The following is a 24654-nucleotide window of genomic DNA, read 5'->3' as shown; positions in this document are numbered from 1 at the left end:
AGTAATCCCTGAGCATCACTGGGTGTGACCAAAAAAAATTTTTTTTATTGAATCACTATGAGATCTGGAGCAATAGCACAGCGGGTAGAGCGTTCGCCTTACAAGCGGCCAACATGGCCGACCGAGTTCGATTCCTCCGCCCCTCTCGGAGAGCCCGGCAAGCTACCAAGAGTATTCGATATGCCAGACACAGTAACAACAAAGTCTCCAATGGAGACGTTACTGGGCCTGCTCGAGCAAAATCGACGATCAACGGGAGGGCCTTTACCTTTTACCTTTTACCACTATGAGATGGAGCATTATAAAACTGTTCACGATTGCATTTCAGTCATACAGTGTTTAACACCCATCCCTTCACCAGTGTAATTTTCCAGCACCAGTATCCCCAGTTTCCCTCCCACCCCTTCACGCCCACCTGCTGCTATGATAAGCACCTCCCTCTCTCTCTGTATCTCTGACTCTCTCATTTAGGTATTATGGTTGACAATAAAGATGCTGAAAGGTTATCATGTATATCCCTTTACCTACTTTGAACACTCAGTTCTTGTCCACAGTGATCATTTCCAATAGTATTTTCATAATGGACCCTCTTCTCTTTTTTTCACTTTTTTATTGAATCACTGTGAGATAGAAACTTATAAAGCTGTTCATGATTGGATTTCAGTCACACAGTATTCCAACACCCATCCGTCCACCAGAGTACATTTACCAGCACCAGTGTCCCCAGGTTCCCTCCCATCACCCCCCACCCCTGCCTCTCTCCCCCCACCCCTGCCTCTCTCTATGGCAGGTGCTTTTCTTCTCTCTCTCCCTCCCTCTCTCTTCTCTCTCCTCTTCTCTTTCTGTCTTTCTGCCTCTCTTTCTCCCCCTCCCCTCTCACTCCATCCCTCCCCTTTTGCCTTTTGGGCATTGTGGTCTACAATATTGATAGTGAAAGGTTATCAGAAAAATCCCTTTACCTATTTTTAACCCTCAGATCTTGTCCAGCGTGATCATTCCCAGCTATTATTGTCATACTGGTCTTACCTACCCTCAGCCCCACAAACACTTGTGGTAATTCCCAACCATTGACCAATCATCCTGGCCCATTTTTCCTGGCCTTGGATATTAGTTTCATACTTTTTTTTAAATTAGTTTTTATATCCCACAAATAAATGCAGTATGAACTTCCTTCTTGGGTCAGATATCCCTCTTAAAGCTCGATTCAAACATTTCTCCTGGAAAAAGATATTTCATATTTGCATAAGTAAATCTTTGTATTATATTGTGAATATTTATAGTTTTGCTAGAGTATATTTATCAATGAATCTCCCAGTCTTCTACTGGCCAAACTTTGAAAACAGAAAACTAAACCAATAATTATACAATAAACCAATCATGGTAATTATATAATTGTTAAATACTCTGAGATATCTTCAAAGTCAAAAATCAGATTCTAATTTTTATATCAAATGTTTTCCAAATTTACCATACCATGGTGAAGGATGTTGTATTACCATATTCCATAGTCACATGATGAATCACTGAAACAACATCCCAGGTAACAGAACTCAAAGATCTTAGTTTTAAGATCTATTATCTTACTCTACAAAAGGACTAAATGCCAATATTGTTTTAAATCATCATATGGCACTTTCAAAAGTAAAAATGTCAGGATACTGTATTCATAATCTAAAAATATTTTCAATCATTTGAGCAAAATTTTAAATTTATATAAATATATAACTTTGTATGTAAATCTATACTTAATACCTGCATATAAAAAATAAGGCATTTTCTTACACATTATAAAATAAGGAAGTAAGCAACTTAGCTTTCATTTTATCTGTCATTGAAAAAAACTAACAATTCAACTTTTTTTTTTTTTGCTTTTTGGGTCACACTTGACAGTGCTCAGTGGTTACTCCTGGCTTTGCACTCAGGAATCACTGCTGGCAGTGCTCAGAGGACCGTATGGGATGCTGGAAATTGAACCCAGGTCAGCCGCGTGCAAGGCAAATGCCCTGTCTACTGTACTGTTGTTCCAGCCCCACAATTCAACTTTTTAAACTTCTAGAGAACATTTTAATTTTATAAAAAAACAAATCTTTTTTTAAAAAATATTTTTAATTCTGCATTTATAAAAGGCCCTCCCGTTGATCGTCGATTTGTTCGAGTGGGCCCAGTAACATCTCCATTGGAGACTTTGTTGTTACTGTGTCTGGCATATCGAATACTCTCGGTAGCTTGCCGGGCTCTCCAAGAGGGGCGGAGGAATCGAACTCGGGTCGGCCATGTTGGCCACTTGTAAGGCGAACGCCCTACCCGCTGTATGTCATACATGTCTTAACATTCCTGCTGCATGGTAGAATTTTTATTGAAAGTGCGCTCTTTCATTAAAAAAACAAGTGTGTTACTTTACTTAAGCACAACATAATGGTATTAATGTCAACAAAACTTAGAGATATGTGGGTCTGGAGAGATAGTACCTGGAGTAAGACCTTACAGTCATCAGTCCTTGGTTCAGTTACCTAGCAACTCTAGGAATGGCAAAGCCAGGAGGAAGCCCTGAGCACAGTCAGGTGTGGTCCCCCCACCCCCTCCCCCACCCCCCAAAAAAAAATTAGATATGTTTCTATTGTGGTTTAGCGTGCTAATTTTTAATAATGATAACAGGTATGTTCTTAGGGAAAAATCTTTATGGCTGAAATGCTTAATATCATTTACTCAAAAAGTTGACATTGTAATTATAATCTAGGAATCTAAGAAGATGCAAAAGCACCATTTCTAAATTTTGAATAGTGTGCCTTCCAGCTAAGAGAGAACCTGACACCAATTCTGTTTACTCGACCTGCCTTTAATAGCAAGGAAAGTTATCCCCAAAGTCCTATTTTGTCTGTATCACAGAAGAAAATTACTGTGAAAATATCACCCTGAAAGCTTAATTGAGTGCTAAGAACCATGTGTTTGTGTATAAAAAAAAACAGAAACAACCACTTGATGACATATTATAGTGTTCTTATATCAAACATTTTTATTATAATAATAGCTGAATAATTGGAATAGCTTCACTATACAAACATCACATGCTGAAGCATGACAATGCAATGTTCACTTTTCAAACATATTTTTGTAATATTTGCATTCATATACACATGAAGTAAGTCACACACATGAATATTATTTGAGTTATAGTTCATGTTAGGAAATGCATTGCTTTCAGGCTAATCTTCAATCCCAGAATCTTTAGCAAATCTCGTAATATTTGATGTTGAAGCATATACTCTAGTTACTGTGCGATCCAAATAGCTAAGGACCAAAAATTGTTATGTTTGAAAGAGGAATATCAGTATTATCTATGATTGTTACATTCTTTATACTAATAAATAGATTTTAAATGACTATGAGTTATGATCTTACCAGTTTTCAACTTAGTGAGTGTATAAAAATAAAGTTATATAGCTCCTTTTAGATAATACAGCCTAGTTAATGCAAAATGTGTTCCCTGTATACTTCTCTTCCTATGTCCCATAAAGCCATTTATGATACTGCAAATAAAATACTGCAGAAAAAGGGGGCAGTAATCTGAAAGGACGCATTAAGTTTTAGTACATCATTTGGGGGTAGTACAAGACTACTATTGAAGCCACATATATTAGCTCATATGAACCCAGACAATCCTTTTTATTCATGGAAATTTCAACCTAGTCTTAGAATTTCAGCAGAAAAACTGAACTTGACCCAGTAATACATTTTATCTAAGTTTTATTGTTGTTGTGACAAAAACAAAATATACAGTGAATACCAGTTTTTAAAAAAACAAAATTCCCTTTTCTTGACTTTGTCCATGCATCAAGTACAACTTCAAAGAAACTTAAAGTTTAAAAGAAAGTAGTATGAGAAACAAAGTTCTGACTATTAATCTATTTCCAATTTTAAAATTTATTCATTATTAACACAAGTCGAAAATATTTAGGTAACTAATTCAGTCCTGAAAAACAATTCAAATTAAAGAGAATAAAAAAAATCATCAGATCACAGAAACATAATCATTTGTACTTAAATATTTTATTATTAAATATCCAGAGCCAAAAATAAGCTTAAAATGGAAATTAACATTATAGAAGAGAAAGGGAAGGTATTTTGTCACTCTTTTAATCTATATTTTATTATTTTTAAATGTACACTAAAGAATAAATTAGTTTTATAGAAAATCAGAAATAATAAAAATTTAAAAGCTATCATTTTTTGGTACTTTTGAAAAGGTCAAGTAATGATTATGTTTAAATTTAATGATAATTTTTTTAATGGAATGGCTTTGACATGCTTTTTTAAAAAGCATTTAAACTATACCAAAGCATCTGAATTTTTGTTTGTTTTTGTTTGGGGGCCACACACCTCAGTCCTCAGGGCTGACTACTAGCTCTGAACTCAGGGATCACTTCTGGCGGGGATCAGGGACCTGTAGGGCACTAGGGATCAAACCCAAGTTTGCTGCACTCAAGGCAAGTGCCCTTCCTACTGTCCTAACTCTCCAGGCCCTAAAATTTTAAGTTAGATATAAAAAAATTCTATAATCACATACTGAATGCAAATTAAAAGACAATTCAAGTTACTTTTTTAGTACATATAAGCCATTGATTATCAGTTAGTTGTATGTGAATATTTGAAGAACATAAAATTGTTTGCTTCAGTTTAATTTTAGGGAGAAGAATTCAAGTTTTATGTATTTATACATCACTGACATATGAAAAATCTGTATAGATCTTTACGTCTTATTAGAATCAGATATGTTTGACTATCTAGAAACAAGTTGGTATTTTCCATATTTCATCCTGTTAAGAATTTATTTTTATACATGCAGTAAAATAAAGTCTGTTGCTAGTAAACAACCATAATATGAATCACAGTAGTTTCTTTAATAGGTTACATAAAGCAAGTAGTGATTTAATGCTGAATTTTTAAAATGAAAATTAATCTCATACTATGTTAATAAATGATTTAAAGTTACTTTGTATACAATCCTGGAAGCCATTTCAATCATACACAAGTCTAGAGAGAATTGCATCTCAGATTTGCAGAATTATTAAATATTTTTTTAAATAATAAAACAAAAATATGCTTTTACTTAAGTAAACCAAAATCTCTATTTAAATCTTCTTGTCAGATTAGTAGGTTTGGGAGTTTTTCAAATGAGTTATTTTCTCTCCTTGAGAAGGGAGTATTAGAACCATATTATCACTTCTATGTTTTAACCCTATAAATTAAAATTGTATAACACGAGGACTATTTTATACCTCTAAAACATTTCTATGAACAGTAGATACATCCATGGATTATTAGTATTTCTTAGTTTCTCATTTAGGAGTAAGCAGTAAGAGTACTCAGAACCTATCAGGTAGTATAAATAAATAATGTACACATGACCTTTTACTCAAAACTTTATCAAATAAAACTAAATCATATAAATTAGAAATATGGACATTAAAATTATAGTTATCAAAAAATCTAGAACTAAGTAGCTAGAGCAATAAAATTTATTCATCAATTAGTTGGTAATTTCATACTTCATTTCTATTTTTTAACATTTTTGTGAGTTATTCCCCTGAGGGTGAAGATTTTTACCCAAATTACATATTTATCTTTTTGGTTTGAAATTGAAATTTTACTTTTGCACAATTAAGAAAATAAATGTCAAAAGTTAAAAATAAGTAACCATTTTTTAATTTAAACCAATGTAAACAAGCATTCAATAAACACATATACCAGATACTCGCAGTTGAAGCATTCATGTTAAAATCATTTAAAGAAAAACAACTAAAATTCTTGCAGATAATTTTTATGGCAATATTCCAATATTCTTATGATTTATTCCAGAGAGTATAAAACATATTTAAGAATTCATAAAATGAGTAGGTAATAAGCACTCCAGGTTGCTCTGTATGTGTCCCTCCTCTTTTTGTACAAAGTTCTTCTTTTGGGATACATTTAGCACAGAAAATAATCTACTGGAACATGAATATTAGATGGTTGTAAAGAATCAGGGAGTTAGCAATAATTTGGGGAGTGTGAATCCACTTTAGCCTAAATGGTCTCAGAATATTACTCAAAAAACAAAATTTATCTAACTTACAAATTTGGGTTGCCATTTATCCAACTTGAAAATTAAACCAATCCAGTTTGACTCTCAGGTCCCCTTCTGCTTTGTAGCCAGTTTTTGATTTACTGGAAAAAAGCTCAGAGGATAGTGAAAGAATATAAAACATTTATGAATTTTTCAAATTAGCATCAAGGAAAAATTATAGAGAGAAGTTTAAGTAAACTTCTGAATGGTGATTGCAATTTCTAAGAATTTCCATTTCAGTGATTGTGCGGATTATGTATTTTATGGAAAACTTTTTGGTAGCCTGCCAGGTTCCAAAAGTGTCCTGCCCACATGGCAGAGTCTAGAAAACTCACCATGGCGTATTCAATATGCCAAAACCCAGTAACAATGATGGTCTCATTCTCCTGACCCTGAAAGAGTCTCGAATGTGTCACTTTTAAAATCTCAAGGCTAAGAGGAAGGAGACATTACTGGGGCCTGCTCGAGACAATCGATGAACAACAGGATGACAGTGATACAGTGATGGAAAACTTAAAACTTACTCATTGTTTTTGAAATGTAAGCAAGACAAGGAAGTAAAGTGTCATGAAACATGCATAATAACTTTGAACAGGAAGAAAACTTCATATTCTATTTTGATTTTTAAAAAATTCAATGGTGTATCAGTAATGACTAATAATGCCAAGTAATAAGAATCTTCTACTGATATAATTTAGCCTGTTTTCTATTATACAATGTGACCTCTATATTGGACAATAATGAAAGTAGGTCACAAGACTGAAAGATTTAAAGTGTGGCTCATTGACCTGTGTAAGACTGAAATGAGTTTGAAATGCCAGCTCTTTTATTTCAGAAGAACAGAAATAACTGTTTATCTATTGAAGATACACAAATTAAATTAAATAGTTTGAGATATTTAAAAAGTCATAGAGAAAGACTTTATTGTTGCTATCATTTTCTATTCTCTTCTGTAACTCCTGAGAAAAATCAAGATTAAAGTTAGTTCATGTTTATTCTTGACACTCTAGATTGTCTTCCATTTTTGATAATAATGTGATTTTAGTTGATATTTCCTGAAATATATATTACCAGAAGAACATTAATTTCCAGGGAAAAATAAAAATGATCAAGAATCAGGTTCAAATCTTTATAGCACTCTATAGTGTGCTATAGTAATGCTAGACCAGTCTTATACTTAATTCTATTATCAAGCAACACCATTTCTAATTTTTTGTATTAAATGGCTATAATATATAATATAATAAATAAATTATTAGATCATTAATGCTCCAAGTCAAAAGATGTGTTTTATAGAAAATAATTTAATACTGTAATGGAATCTTCAAGAACAATTGCTTTATATACTCTGCAGCAAAAATAACATTTCTAGTAGGAATTAATTATAAACCTAGCAAATTCTAATCAACATTTTTGTGAACAATTTTAACATAATTTATTATATTTCAGAAATATATCTTATATCATTTTATGCTAATTATTTCACATATTCTAATAAATATATATCATTATGAGTATTTGTGTGTACTATTTCACACATATCTATGTCATATATACATAAAATAGCACTTAATGGCCACTTTGCATGTTAAAATTAGGGGGATAAATTGATAATATGTATAACCCATATGATCTCTCCATCTGTTATACAAATGGTCATATCAGGATGTAAACAAAACACTGGAGCGAGTCATTCCAGGTGAATTGTATTTAAAATTGTAGGTTGGTGTTCTCATGAAGAACTGTGAACTTCCTGGTAGCAAATACCTAAAAAATAATATTTTAAAGTTAGACTTTTTAAACAAATCAGTATTATATCTTATTAAAATATTATGTGATCATTTGTAGATTCTACATTAGAAATGAAACAATAGAGCCAGAAAGATAGTACAGTCTGGGGGGTGCTTGTCTTACACACTTCTTACCCAGGTTCAGTTCCTGGTACCCATGTGGTCCCCCAGGCACTGCCAAGAGTGGTCCCTGTACACAGAGCCGGGAATAAGCCTCAAGTACACTGGGTGTGTCCCCAAAATCACACACACAAAACAGTGATACTGTGGTTGGACCCAAGATACAGTTCAGCAGGTCAGGCAATTGACTTGCATGCTGCTAATCTGTATTTGATCCTCTGAACCAGATATAGGGCCTGGAGCCAGGAGTAAGCCTTGAGCACTGCTGAGTGTGGCCCCCAAATGAACAAATTTTAGAAAAGAAAAGATATAATAATGATAATGTATTATACATAGAAACCTCCTCTTTCAGATTAAATAGGGAAATAGACAGGGTCACAGGACTTTCAAAGCTGAGTAAGATACGGCATATGATCTTAGTAGCCCCAGTCTTTCCTAGAGGTATTCTCCCCAACTAGGAAACTGTTTCATCTGAACTTGGAATTCATCATGAATCTCTATAGTTAATAAGTGAATCCAGTCAGATACTCTTTTAAACATATGAGAAGAATTTGGCTGGTCTCATTACCAATAATTATGTCAAGAATACTGGAATCAGTTATGATCAATGAATAATCCAAAATAAAAGTTAAAAATTAACATTCTAAACTAAGTTATGCCTGTTATATTCTTTAACCACAGGGTGCTTATTATTTTACATATCATCAAAAATCAATCCTGATTAAATACTGAATATAATGTCCAGAGATATATACAGGTAAGAGTATAATTTTAAGATTTTTGGTGAATAGAATAGTATAGAATGCACACTATACTCATATAACATCTTCATTCATAACAAATCAGATTCCATGTCAATTGACAGAAGATTTGGAATAAATTGATTACTTTTGGTTTTTTTTCAAGCTCTGGTTATTCGAAATTACCATCAGACACGCATTACCTGTATAATCTAATTTCCTCTGGAAAAAACCTTATTAGCTTTAGATTAGTCCAAATTATATGTAAAGAGATAAATTACTAAAAAATTCACATCAATAAATAAAAGTAAATATTACTATTAAAAGTTAAAAGACATACTATAATATCAAGACAAAGATATCTATAAAGAGTTTTAGGAGTAGAACTAAAAACAGTGCATTTGTAATTAGCTTAACAGTAGTCATGAAAAATTAACAATGGTAGAACATCAATTTATTGTTTTTATTTTATGAAAGATTATTCTAATGCTGGCATCATGTTTCCATAGATACATGAAGAAACTGATGACCAAGGGTACTCTTAGCTACACATTATATATTAAATAATACTTGTAACTACTCTATACCTCAATGGTTAATTACATTTATAGTTATATAACATAAATTTCATAGACTATGAATTCATTATTATCAAAATACTGCATTTAGTTTAAAATGGTAATATAATCTATAATATTTCAAAACATATTTTCCTCATGGACAATCTGATTATATATTCTAAATCTCTTGCTTAATATCACAAACTATAATTTCCCAAATCATTAAAAATTAGTAGAGCATTAAAATAATATACAAGCCAAATTAAATCAAAATTGCACGATAGGTGATGAATGATAAAAGAATTAATTTCTTACATTACAAATTTTAAAATTATTTTTTTAATTTAGTTTGGGTAATTTATATAAATTATTATGTCAGGAGACAGTGTACTTATTATGACTGATATCCTCTGACATGTAAAGGCCATCTTTCCTATTTAGAAAAAAGGTGTTAAAATTTAAATTTCATTGTTGATTAAGGCAGAGCCTGGCAAGCTACTCGTGGTGTATTTGATATGCCAAAAACAGTAACAACAAATCTCACAATTTGTTGTGAGATGTTACTGGTGCCCGCTCGAGCAAATCGATGAACAACAGGAGGACAGCGCTACAGTGCAGTTGATTAAAGCCCATAGCTGTTTTATATTAGTTGAGCTTTACTGTATCTTCCATTAAATTGCATTCTGATTGTACTAATAATTACCACAATAAACAGTAGAATGTCTATCAGCTTTCAGTTGAAGCATTCTCTAGAAAAAGTTATTATTGAATAACATTCTTAAGTCCTTTGAGTTAGAGATATCCATTTTACCAGCTAAACAAATAAAAACACAAATATTATGGCTATAGGTAACTTATTCTACTTTATTTAACAATATTAAATATTTAAGTAACAAGTTCTATGTGTCTGGCACTATTTTTATTGCTTATGAATGCATTTAATCTCTGTAATAATTTTATGCAAGATTTGAAGATTCTATTTTACAGAGAATATAATGAACATGCAAGGTGATTTAGATGGCTTGCCACGTAAGTGACTATTTGAATAGCCACTTCAAGTATCTGAAATTGGCTTCACATAGTGCTTCTCACAACTATAGTATGTTGTTCATTTTGTTTTAAGAATTTCAATTTTTATTAAAAATATAATTATACTCATTTTCACAAATATGAGTTCTAAAATAATCTTAAAAGTATAAAATATTCTGAACTTTTTAACAGAAAAATTAATGAAACAAAAAAAGGTAAAAGTCTATCTTTTTAAAAAGGTCATCTTTAAAATGAAACTTTCTAAGACCTAAAAAAAAAAAATTCAGTATGCACTAAAAAATGGTGTGAAATCACATGGAAAGAAACACTTTTCTTTCCTAAAGCAAGTACTGTGAGATATTTTAAAGCATTATAGGAAACCACAAAGGATTATTTGCTTTAACATTTCCATTAATATCTCTTGGGAGATCCCATACTAGCTAAATATCAGAGATACTTTTGAAATGTTCTTTGCAATAAAGTCAAATAATACAATTTGGGATTTTTAGTAGGAAGAATATCTCGAGGAATTAGATTTATAGACTCTATCTAAAGAGCTTGTGTAAAGTACCAGAAATGTGAAAAGTTTTATTTTTATTCTGGTATACTTTTAAGATACAGATATCAAGCTAGCAAACTAGCTAGCTAATTTTACTAATTTGAGCCAAGTAGAAATATCTGAGTAGCCTATTTACATCACACACACATTCACAAATGTTCATACATTATCACTCCTCTCTGAGGCTAGCCAGGTACATATCAATTGCTGAAGACACTTAACATTGTCTAAATCCTACTTAATGTAGATTGGTTGGACTGCCAGGTTCTGACATATTGCTGATCACGAAGATCTCCAGACTGGCAAGAAATGAGCCTAAAATCTTAAATTACACACACCTTCTGAGCTCCCTTTCAAATCAAAAAAGATAAGGACCCCCAAGCCCCCAGAATTAATTCAGCCTCGAGGTTTGGAGAACCAGGGGATTAAAAGTACTGTAATATTGGTCCTGTATTTTAAAAATCATTTTGTTGTGATAAAAAATATAGATGTGACATAAAACTTGCTCGTTTCTCACTTTCAAGTACATAATATTGGCTGGGTAACCTTTATCACAGTCTATCTCCAGAGCTTTGTTATTATCTCCAACAGAAACTCTGCCCCCACTAAACACTTTATCCCCATTTCTTCAGCCCAATACCTGGTAATATCAATTTTACTTCTTATTTCTATGTGTTTATAGATACTTCGGGCTGGAGCAATAGCACAGCGGGTAGGGCATTTGCCTTACAAGCGGTCAACATGGCTGATCCGAGTTCGATTCCTCCGCCCCTCTCGGAGAGCCTGGCAAGCTACCGAGAGTATCTCGCCCGCACTGCAAAGCCTGGCAAGCTCCCCGTGACATATTTCGATATGCCAAACACAGTAACAAGTCTCACAGTGTTACTGGGCCCACTGGAGCAAATCGATGGACAACGGGAGGACCGTGACCGTGATAGATACTTCAGATTACTAGAATTATACTTTATTCTCTTGTGTCTGGCCTATTAAATTATTGTATTTTAAAAGGGGTTTTTTAAATGTTGCAGTATACACCAAAATTCTATTTTATATAATGGATCTAGATAGTATTTTTCTTAATTCATTCACATATATACTATAGTCATCTGCTGATGGACATAGCTTGTTTCTCTTTTTTGGTTACTATAAATAATGTACCTAGGAGCACAAGTGCACAGGTATCTGTGAGACCTTATTTTTCTTTTGGGGAGAAGCTTCTAAAATAAGAAGTAGAATTTCTTAGTCATATCACAATTCTATATTTAATATTTTTAGGAGACAGGGTTTTTTTTTTGTCAAACTGTTTTCCCACAAACCACACCATTTTATGTATCAGCTTTAAATAAGAGGTATGGCTTATTTAATATCTCACCAATACTTCGTATTTTGCAAGTTTTAATAATAGCAATCTAAACATTCACACTGTCTTGTGTTTTTGACTTTGATTCTGGGTAGGGGAGCAGAAGATGGCTAGTTTTGTGTCCTCCTATTGTCACATGTTTACATGAAAGAGTCCCTAAACCTTCAATGATCTCATCAGTGAAAAGTCCAAAAGTTTCTGACATGCTTGGTTCACAGAGCATGCAATCAATGCAACAGAGCACACAGGTGAAACAGTATTATCTAGGAACTGGGGCCCACCACCAAAACCAATCTTCTTTAGAGATTAATTGATCTGTCTTAGCCTAAAATCATAAGGTACCAAGTAGCACTGTCGTCCCATTGTTCATCGATTTATTCGAGTGGGCACCAGTAACGTCACTCCATTGTGAGACTTGTTGTTACTATTTTTGGCATATGAAATACCCCACAGGGAGCTTGCCAGGCTCTGCCATGTGGGTGTGATACTCTTGGTAGCTTGCCCAGCTCTCCCAGAGGAACGGAGGAATCAAACCCGGGTAGGTCTCATGCAAGGCAAACGCCCCTCTGTGCTATGGCTTCAGCCTTAAGGTACCACGTATTTGTCAATTTCTAAAACTTTTAAATTGCCAATTATTCATTACAAACTATATAGACAAATGTACAGGTTAGCATATATAACAGAGTATTACTTTTAATAATTGTTAACCAGATTAAATGAATATTCCTAGTACACCAAAACCCTTTTAAAACACTTCCCTCCCCATGAACTTACTCATTATTCTGACTTTTATAGTAACTACTTCTCTGCTTGCCCTACACACATATATTTTACAAATATAATATAAATTTGCCTGTTTTTCACTTTTTGGAAGGGTGGGTAGGGGTAGGCCACACAGAGTGGTGCTTGGAAGTCACTCCTGCTTTGTGTTCAGGGATCACTTGAGGTAATGCTCAGGGCCCGTGGTACTTGGGACTGAATCCAGTTAATTATCCCCAAAATAGAAATGTTTTTCCTTAGAATTTATAAGAGTTCTTAAAAAGTCTATATAAAAATCATTCAAAGGTTATATAGGTTGCAAATACCATTCCATTCTATGGTTTGCTTTATCACTCAGCGAGAAATTATTATGAATATAATTTCTTAATATTAATCTAGTAAATTCACTTTCCATTTATGATATATAATTGTTTCCTATTTTTATTTTTGCTTCCTAATACTGTACTCCAATCTGGAATTTATGTTAGGATTACATGTGTTTATAGATACAGCACCATTAGAAAATACATATTGACATATTGATAAAACTGATTCCAATGATAAATCAGGAATATCTTTTGTTACCCACTTTTTTTACACATTTTATTAATTTCATTCCTAACAATTATTTTTGATGTTACAACATAAAATATCTCCCATATTATCTTCTGAAATAGTTTAGTCTCACATCTATGTATTTAGTTGACTGGGAATAATTTTTATGTATGATGTAGACAAAGCCCCTTTTTATTATTCAGATGCCTAACTGACCCAGCATTATTTATTCAGACAAACATCCTATTTCATAAATCAAATATATCTATAAATCAAGTCTTAATATATGGCTGGTCTATTAATGACTTTCCTGATTGTTCCATTGACCTATTTGCTTATCCATAGAATTCTTATACTATCTTAAATCACTTTAGTTTTATTACAAATCCCAGTATGTTGTAGTTAATAAATCCTACAATTTTACTATTTACTGTCCTATCATTTGCTATTTCAAGTGTCTCATCTATTTGTTAACCTTTGCTTATATGTATAGACGTTAGGAAAAACCTTGGTCAAATACTGTATTCCAAACTATCTTCTGGAATTTATGTTAGGATTACATGTATTTATAGATATAGCACCATTAGAAAATACATACCGACATATTGATAACACTGATTCCAGTGATAAATAAGGAATATCTTTCATTACCTACCTTTTTTTACATATTTTATTATTTTCATTCCTAACAATTATTTTTGATGTTACAACAAGCACCTAAAGTTTCATACCCTAATTATTTTTGTTGACATTGAAAAAATATTTTTTTAAATTCTCAATACTGAGTTCATAAAAATTACTATTTACAGAACAGTATATATATACTTATACATATATATTTAGATATCTAGGAACAAAATTATATCTGAGAGTATATAAAGTTTTAGTTCTTTCTTTCAAAACTAATGCCTTTTATATTTAAACCTTTTATCATTAACCAACCAGGTTCACTTCAATACCAAATAGAAGTGATAATACAGGTAATCTTGTGCTATTTACTGTTTAAAAGGGAAAGTCTTCAACATTTTATCATTAGGTATATTTGTTATAGATTTTTGGGTATTTATTCTTTGTTAAGAAATTTTTCTTTTGCTTTCAAATTTGCTATGAATTTTTAAAAACATGAGTATATAAAATTCTATCAATTGACTTATTGTTAGCTTTTAAAAATATGAAACTATTTTTATTCAATTATTATGCAACTTTCATTTGATTTTTAAAAATCTCATGGCTAGAACAAAGGAGACATTACTGGGGCCTGCTCGAGGCAATCGACGAACAACAGGATGGTCGTGATCGTGATCGTGATCATTTGGCATGATATAAGATCAAGTTTAAAGTTTATGGGTTCATTTTATAATATTTTATTTATATTTTTTGCATCTAATTTTACGAGTGATATTTGTCATTATCTTTCACTATGATGTACTATCATAGTATCAGTTTTAAGGAGCCTCATAAAACAAACTCAAGGTTTTTCCCTCTTTGTGTTCTAGATGAACTAACAGCACTGGGTAGTAGCGCTGTAGCATTGTCCTCCCATTGTTCATCGATTTGCCCATTCATCGATTTGCCCATTGTTCATAGATTTGCACAATGATAAACACATTTGATTGAGCAGGCACCAGTAACGTCTCTATTGTGAGACTTGTTGTTACTGTTTTTGGCATATCGAATACATCACGGGTAGCTTGCCAGGCTTTGCCATGCAGGCGCTTTACTCTTGGTAGCTTGCCAGTCTCTCCAAGAGGGGAGGAGGAATCGAACCCGGGTCGGCCCTGATCGGCAGCGTGCAAGGCAAACACTCTAACTACTGTGCTATCGCTCCAGTCCAGCACTGGGTAGAATAAACAATAACCTGGAGGCTTTATTTTATTTTCTGGGAGACTTTTAATTATTAATTCAATTGTTTCACTACTTAGTATTGCTAAATGTTTGTATATCTTCTTTTGTCAGTTTTGATAATATTGTGTTCTTCAGGATTTTGTTTAATAAACAAACTTATTACCACGAAAGTTTTCATAGGTTTTAATAAAAACTTTAATGCTTATAGATAGAACCTATAGGATATCTTCTGTTTGTTTTGATATTAGCTATTTTTGTCATCTAATAGGTTTTTCCACTTTAATTTTATTAGCTTTTTTAAGAAATGCATTTATAGACATGTTGACCATATTTATTCTGATTTTTATTAATTTTGTTATCATTTTATTACTCCCTTTTTCTGTACTCATTGGGTTTATTTTAAAAAATGTTTTTTATTGAACCACAATGATAAACACATTTACGAAGTTGTTCATGATTTGATTTCAGTTGTATAATGTTGCAACAACCGTCCCTTCAGGGGTGCACTTTTTTTTTTTTTTACTTTTTTATTTATTTATTTATTTATTTATTTATTTTACAGTTGTAGATTTACAATTTTTTTTGTGCTTGGGTTTCAATTATACAATGATCAGATACCCATCCCTCCACCAGTGCCCGTTTTTCACCACCATGGATAATATCCCTCCCACCCCCATCCCCCATCCCCCCCGCCTCTGTGGCGGGGGTGCACTTTTTACACCATCAGTGATCCCAGTTTCCCTCCCACCTTCCACACCCGCTTCACTCACTTCACCTGCCACCATGGCAGACACTTTTCTTCTCTTCTCTTCTCTTCTCTTCTCTTCTCTCTCTCTCTCTCTCTCTCTCTCTCTCTCTCTCTCTCTCCACCCCCACCCCCACCCCCCAACCCCATTTTGGGTCTTATGGTTTGCAATACAGATAATATAAGCTTATTAGAAATATCCCTTTCAACACTCAGTTCCTGTCCAAATGATCATTTCCAACTATCATTGTCATGTGGGTCCCTTCTCTATTCTAATTCTCCTTTGCCCCACACACATTCTTGTGGCAAGCTTCCAACCATTGACCAGTCCTCCTCGCCACTGTTTACCCTCACTTTGGATAACTGTCTCATTATATATATATATATATATATATATGTATATATATATATATTCCACAAGTGAATGCAGTTATTCTATACCAGTCCCTCTCCTGACTCATTTCATTCAGCCACTCAGCATGATATTCTTCACATCCATGTTGGGTTTATTTTAATGTCAATTTATCACTTCTCATCTTGGCTAATTAGCTCATTTACTTTTGTCTTTCCTCCTCTCATATACTCATGTCTATAAGCATTCAGATGATTTCGCCACATATTGCAAGTTTTATTTGCAATATTTATATGTCAGCTTAATATATTTTCTTGGGTGGACTATAATTTAGTTTTTGATTCTGTATTTTTGAGTATTTTTAAACAGAACATGCTTGTATTTCAATGTAGAACTCCTGAACAAAAACTAAACACAGTAAAATAATGGCAAAAATCATGGTATTTTATTTGCAATGCACAACAAATGGGAAGCATATTAGTCATAAATGAAAACTAGAAATTGCAAACAGAGACTAATATTCTAAAAACAGGAAAATGAAGTAGCAGAAATGTATATTATTAAGAATATATAAAATTTACTAGCTGAACATTAACCCAAAAAATCACTTTTTGGTAATATCTCATTGTCAAAGATTAAAAACACTGATATCCATAGTTTTAGGAAACACACTTCTCATAAGAAGTTTGTTATGAGACAAACTCCTTCTTTCCCACTAGGAAAGAGCACAGAGTCAGGAGTAAGCCTGGAGCACTGCTGGGAGTGGCCCCAAATGGGACCCATCTGAAAAAAAAAACTCTTATTAATACAACTTTCTGAAATTAGTTGGTAAGTATTTTTATTATTCCACTGCATGTTGATTTTTTTCTCTTATCACTTGTATTCTAAAGAAATGAGTTTACTACAATACATGAAAGCTAAGTCTATTAATTATACTATTCAATTTTTCTGTATCTGATATTTTTTGAGAATTTTAAGTGTAAAGTTTGTTCTATGTTGTGAATGGGTACTTTTCCCCTTGTAATTCTATCAACCTGTGCACAAATGCTTTGCACAATATTCAGAATATAGTATTTCTAGGGATCATTACCAAAACCTTGATCTTTGGTGTACCCTGAACACCTAATAGTTTTCCTTGTAGGTTCATGAATCTGTCAAAAGCACTACTCAGAAATAATAAGTACTTACTAAAATGTACCTGATTAACTTCTTGGCGTCTTCAAGCAATTGTTCGAATATTTTGTCCAGGTTTTCTAGTTGTCATCAGATTATTCCAAATACCTAGTACTCCATTTCCAGAGGCAGAAGTTCTAACTCAGTGGTTTTTAAAAGTATTTGAAGCCATGGAACCCCTTATGAAATAATCTTTTATGGAAGTTCAGTACATAAAAGATAGGCATATAGAGATGATGAGATTGGAAAATATTTGGAGATCCCAAAGTTTCCCCAAGATAATCCTAGTTATAGTAAAATATTGAACTAATTTGAAAACCCCAGCATCTTGAATATTTTATTTTTATAAAGTAACAAACCACATGTATCTATCTGTCAGCTCTATTTGCTTAGTTATGAGTCAAAATATTTTTGAGAAATAGGCATATATAAAATTGAAATCAATTATTTTTCAGAGACAACAATGTTGAAGGCCAATTCTCTTTTGTATAATAGGTACCATACACTATAGTCTCTAGAGAAATATCCTGAAGACCACTGCTAGATGTAAATATGGCCCATGGGGGGCTGGAGTGATAATATAGAAGATAAGGTTCTTGACTTATATGTGGCCGACTTGAGTTTGATCCCTGGCACACCATCTGATCCCCAGAGCAATGTTAGGAGTGATTCCTGAGTGCAGAGCCAGGAATAAACTCTGAGCACAGCTGCATGTGGCCCCCAACTAGTAAATAAACACATAAATAAATAAATATGGACCATAACCATTTTATTTCTAGTTTCTTCTAATGTTATGCATAAGTTATTATTTCTTCTGATAAAGTGTTTCTATATATATCACATTTAGGTATCTTTTTATGTATATATTTTTATAATTTATGTTTACAAATTTCACTGGGTATGTGTCTTAAATGAAATTTATCAATGTATTAATAAATATAAAATCCAGTGACTTCTACAAGTAAAGTAAAATGCCTTAGGAAATCAGTGTACAAAGAAAAAAAAGATATGGCCAATTTTTCCCTAATTTTAAAGTAATGGCTCATTAACTTGGGTTTAATATCAAATTATTGGGAGGAAATTGTTATCTTTCCTTAGTTTCGATATTAATGAACTTTCACCAGGGTGATTGTTCTGGTTTCTTACTAGAAGTGAGTTAACTGATTTACAGGTTTAAAAGAAGGAACCACCTTAGCCCCTTTTATCCTTTTGATCTGTCTATCTAAAGAAAGGATGCAATTTTTTTTTCCCCCCGCTAACACTATCAGAACTATACAGGGAAATTTGTAAGTGGAAATTTGGGGTTTATCTGACTAAAAAGAAGCATTAAATGGTGAAACTCAGTATTAGAAAAAAACAACTGAGGCATATATCTTCCACCATACCCTGTAAATATAGTGTTTCTCAGGAATAAAGTTACATTTCACAATCTTCTGTCAGGCTCACAAATAGTTCTCAACTTTCAAAGAAAAGATGTGTTCATAGACACCCCCCCTCCCAAATATCTTATAATCATAATACTGGGGCCATTCTGAGCATCTAGAATTAGTTTAGTACCTCTAATTCTAGGCCAAATGTTCTAGTACACCAAATATTTAATGACAACCAGAATAGGAAAAAAAATGGAAAGATCTGGAGCAACTGTAAGGTATAGCTTTCACATATAAACAACAAAGATAGGAAAAGTGAGAGTGGGCTCGATCTGAGAAACAGGGATCTGCAGCCCAGCAGAGTGGTGGCGTCAGAGCAGGCTTTCGAACCCTGGGGAGATACTCTTCTGTAACAGGTTCTCCCCTACCCACCCATACCCTGGAAACAGCCATGAAGAGTGGCCACTCTGCTTCAAGGCCACACATTTCTTCACCACCCCGTAACTCCTCCTACACATACAAAGATATCCTAACTTAGGACCCTAACTACATAAAAATACGCAGGAAACAATTCCAAGCTGCAAAGGTCACAATGGTAAAGCAATGCAGAAACCCATCAGGCTTAGTGAGTGAAGAAGCTAGCACCGTTGACCAAACCTGTAGAATGAGCTATATAACCTCTCTGACAAGGAATTTAGAACGGAACTGTTAAAGATGCATAAGGAGCTCACAGAAAAAATGGAACACACTATCAATAAAATAAAAGAGGATATGAGAGCAAAAATGAGGAAAATACAAATGAAAGTACAAGCAGAAATGATGGATCTGAAAAAACTAGTGGGTGAAAAGAAAAACTCAGTGGGAGGTCTCAACAGCAGAGTAACAGTTGCTGAGGACAGAATCAGTAAGCTCCAAGATAAGGTGCAGAGAATCTTCAGACAACAGCAGAAGATGGAAAAGAGATTCAAAATAAGCTAAAAGATGATAAGAGAATATCGGGATGAAGTCAAAAAGAACAACATAAGAATCACTGGAATAGCAGAGGGGCAGGAAGAAAAGCATGATGAAGAATTAACTGTCAAAACTATCATTATAGAGAGGTTCTGAAGTTGAAAAGTGCGTGCACCCAGCTCCAGGAGGACCAAAGGATACCAACTGAAAGAAATTCAAATAAAAATACCCCAGACACATCCTAATCAGAATTATGAAAACAACTGGTAGAAACAGAATATTAAAAGCAGCAAGATCAGCTCTCTTCCTTTTTGTCCCCCAAGCTGAGCTGGTCTTCTCCCCACCCAGGTCAGCTTATCCACTGCTTCTCAAACCCGGGACTTGGATTTCTCCCTGCAAGGCCCCAGGCGTCCTCTCGGATGTTGGGAGACAAAGCAGCTCTGAGCCTCTGCCTCTTCCTTTTTGTCACCCAAGCTGAGCTGGTCTTCTCCCCCACCCAGTCTTTATTCCCCCCCCCCCACACACACACAAGGTTCCCGTGGGAGTGTGGCCGCTTTAGAAGTGGGCATGGCTTCTGTAAAGTGGACGTGGCCTAATTATCAGCAGGCGAGCACTCATGCGGCCGCAAGTAGTTTACTCATACCAAGAAATCTAGTCCCCCACACCTACACACCAACATGAAGAAACAATGTAGATCCCCACCACAAGGGGAGGGCAATGAAAAGAGTCCAGAAGCCTTGGTAGGTGTTGCTCACCTAAGGGACCTCTCTGACAATTCAGATAAGAAGTCATGAACATGTTCAATCAACTCAATGAAACAGTCAGACAGATATCCAGTAAATTGAAGGAGGATATGAAAGAAACAATGGATCGGGCAATCGAGAAAATACAGGAAGAAATGAGAGCAGAAATTGGAAAGCTCCACACAGAAACGTCATGAATTAAAGATTCTGTAGACGAACTAACAAAAACTAGCAAAAACTCAGTATGTGCCCTCAAAAGTAGAATGACCACAGCTGAGGAAAGAATCAGTGAGCTGAAAGATCAACTCCATCAAGCCAACAGGCAAAAACAAACAGTGGCAAGGGACCTCAAAATAGCTCTAGAGAGAATCAGAGTCCTAGGAGATGATTCCAAGAGAAACAACATTAGAATCATTGGACTACCAGAAGCTAAGGGAAACAATCCCAATGAAAAAGCCACGGTTAAACAAATCATCACAGAAAAATTCCCAGAGCTCGACAACACAGCCATTCACATTCAAAGAGCCCAAAGGGTGCCAGCTAAAAGAGACCCTAACAAAAACACTCCAAGACATAGCACAGTTAGAATGATTGATGCTGCCGATAGAGACACAATACTGCAAGCAGCAAGGTCAAAGAAGGAAATGACATACAAAGGAGCTCCCATTAGATTCACAGCAGACCTATCAGAGGAAACCCTCCAAGCCCGAAAGCAATGGCGAGATATAGTGAAAAAACTCACTGAAATGAATGCTTCACCAAGAATACTCTATCTGGCTAAACTCTCACTCAAAATCGAAGGAACGGAACACTATTTTCTAGATAAACAGCAGCTCAGGAACTTCATAGACTCAAAACCAAACCTAAAACAAGGGCTAAAGGGGCTACTATAAGACAAGACAAACCCTATAGCCACAACACACCGTTACAAAAAGATGACACAAAACCCCATAACAGTAATCTCTCTCAATGTCAATGGTCTAAATTCACCAATTAAGAGACACAGTGTGGCAAAATGAATACAGAGACAGAACCCAACATTCTGCTGCCTACAAGAAATTCATCTCAACAGTCAGAGCGAACACAGACTCAAAGTGAAAGGATGGAAAACAATCCTACAAGCAAACAGCTCCTTCAGAAATGCTGGTGTGGCCATACTAGTATCCAACAACGTTAATTTCACATTGAAAAAGATAAGAAGGGACAGCGAAGGCTATTTTCTCTTCATCAAGGGATACGTACACAACAGGAAGAAATCACACTCTTAAATGTATACACACATAATGAGGGAACAGCTAAATACTTAAAACTGCTAACAGATTTTCAGGAGGACACTGCTAGCAACACAAAAGTAGTTGGAGACTTCAACATTGCCTTATCGCCTCTGGATAGATCAACAAGAACAAAATTCAAGAAGGAATCATTGGCTTTGAAAGAAGAAATAGAAGAGAAAGGGCTTATAGACCTATACAGGGCTTTATACCCCAAAAAGAAAAAATACACATTCTTCTACTGGTTAAAGAAACTTTGGCACATTTACACAATGGAGTACTATGTAGCTGTTAGAAAAGATGAAGTCATGAAAGTCACATACAAGTGGTACTACATGGAATGTATCATGTTAAGCGAAATGAGTCAGAAAGAGAGGGATAGACATAGAAAGACTGCATTCATCCGGGGAACATAAAGTAACAAAATAGGAGACAACACCCAAGAATAGCCGAGATTAGTACCAGGAATTTTGCTCCATGGCTTAGAGTCCAGCCACACATGCTAGGGGAAAAGGGAGCTCAGTTAGAGAAGGGAGCACCAAATAAAGGGTTTTGGGAAGATCTTCCCAGGATGGGAGAAGCATGCTGAAAGTAGACTATAGACCAAACATGATTGCCACTCAATGCCTCTTTTGCAAACCACAACATCCAAAAGGAGAGAGAGAGAGAGAGAACAAAAGGGAAAGCTCTGCCACAGAGGCAGGGTGGGATGGGGGGATGGGGGGTGGGAGGGATACTGAGATCCGTTTTGGTGGGAAATGGGTACTGGTGGAGGGATAGGTATTTGATCATTGTATAACCGAAACCCAAGCACAAAAATTTGTAAGTCTACAATTGTACCTCATGGTGTCTCATTAATAAAAATTTTAAAAAAATTTTTTAAAAAAGCAGCAAGATCAAAGGGGGAAATTGCGTATAAAAGCACATCCTTAAGATTCACAGCAGACTTCTCAGATGAAACCCTCCAGGCCTGAAAACAGTGATGGAATATAGTGAATAAACAATAAAATAAATGCCTCACCAAAAAAAAAAAAACGTACCCATCTAGACTTTTATTCAGATTTGAAGGAATAATACACAACTATACAGATAAACAACAACTCAGGAACTTCATAGACTCAACACCAAGAACTAAATGGGATACTTTAATATAAGCCCTTCAAGCACATCAAATGCCTACATAAAGATGGCACAAATCCCCATCACAACAATCTCTCTTAATGTCAATGGACTAAATGCACCGATCAAGTGGCACAGAGTGGCAGGATGGATTCAAAAATAGAACCCAAAACTCTGCTGCTTTCAAGAAACACATCTCAACTATCAAAGCAAACACAGACTCAGAGTTAAAGGCTGGAAAACAATTCTTCAAGAAAACAGCCCCTTCAAGAAAGTGGAGGTGGACAAACTACTGTCAGATCACATAGACTTCAGGCTGAAAGAGGTTATGAGAGATGGTGAAATCATTTCTTAATGATCAAGGAATCTCTACATCAGGAAGAATTCACACTCTTAGAATTAACTAGTGAATTCCTTCAGGCCTTTTAAAGAGGACCTGCTGCCTCTTTTCAAGTTTTTCCAGAAAATTGAAGAAACAAAAATACTCCCGGTTTCTCTGAGGAAAATATCACCCTCAGAGCCAGAGACACACACACACAAAAAATTAAAGACTGAAATCTTTGATAACACAAGATTCAGATCCTCAACAAAATATTTGCAAATAAAATCCAATGACTCATCAAAAAGATCATACACACCATGAACAAGTAGGATTTATTCCAGGGATGCCAGGGTGGTTTATCATTTGCAAGTCAATCAACATAATACTTCATATCAATAAAAGAAAATAAAAATCCATATGATTATATTAATAGATGCAAAGAAAGCATTTGACGAAATCCAGCACCCATGCATGATAATAACTCTCAACAAATTGGGAGCTTAAGGAACTTTCCTCAATATAGTCAAAGCTATCAACAACAAGCCCACAGCAAGCATTATTTTCAATGGGAAAAAGCTAAAACCTTTCCCCTAATGTCACGCACAAGACAAGGTTGCCCACTCTCACCACTCCTATTCAATATAGTACTGGAAGTACTTGCCATAGCAATTAGGGAAAAAAAATATCAAGGGAATCCAGATAGGAAATGAAGAGGCCAAGCTTTCACTATTTGCAGATGACTTGATATTATACTTAGAAAATCCCAAAGAATCTACAAAAAATCTCCTGGAAAAAAATGGACTTGTTTAGTAAAGTGGCAAGTTACAAAATCAATACCCAAAATTCCATGGCTTTACTATATGCAAATAGTAAAAGAAAAGGAAGATATTAGAAAAAAAATCCCGTTCACAATCATGCCTCAGAAATCAGGTTCCACAGAATAAACTTTACTAAAGAGGTGAAGGATCTATATAAAAAACACTACAAAACACTTAATCACTTAATCACTTAATCCCAGTTATTCATCGATTTATTCGAGCGGGTGCCAGTAACGTCTCCATTCATCACGGTTGCGTGCTAGCGTAGCCCAATGGTATCTGTTCGTTTTAGGAACATGTAGAGCCTCAAACCGATCATTTAGGGTCTTGACGAAGAAGTCTGACCATCTTATAGGTGGGCGTCCACGTG

The 24654-nt window shown here is 34.5% G+C and overlaps 1 protein-coding gene across 1 annotated transcript in view; it reads right to left on the bottom strand.

Annotated features, from left to right (window-relative positions):
* Positions 1-7577: 7577 nt before the first annotated feature.
* The window catches only part of TTLL7 (tubulin tyrosine ligase like 7), a 174862-nt gene continuing 157785 nt past the window's right edge, over positions 7578-24654 (bottom strand). The window contains exon 21 of the mRNA XM_056123661.1: positions 7578-7870. Within this exon, the coding sequence (XP_055979636.1) occupies positions 7765-7870 (106 nt within the window). The 3' untranslated portion in view covers positions 7578-7764. The remainder of the gene's footprint in view (positions 7871-24654) is intronic.

Source organism: Sorex fumeus, unplaced genomic scaffold, assembly GCF_029834395.1.
Source record: "Sorex fumeus unplaced genomic scaffold, SorFum_2.1 ptg000047l, whole genome shotgun sequence".
Lineage (NCBI taxonomy): Eukaryota > Metazoa > Chordata > Mammalia > Eulipotyphla > Soricidae > Sorex > Sorex fumeus.
This window is presented reverse-complemented; position numbering and strand designations above follow the sequence as displayed.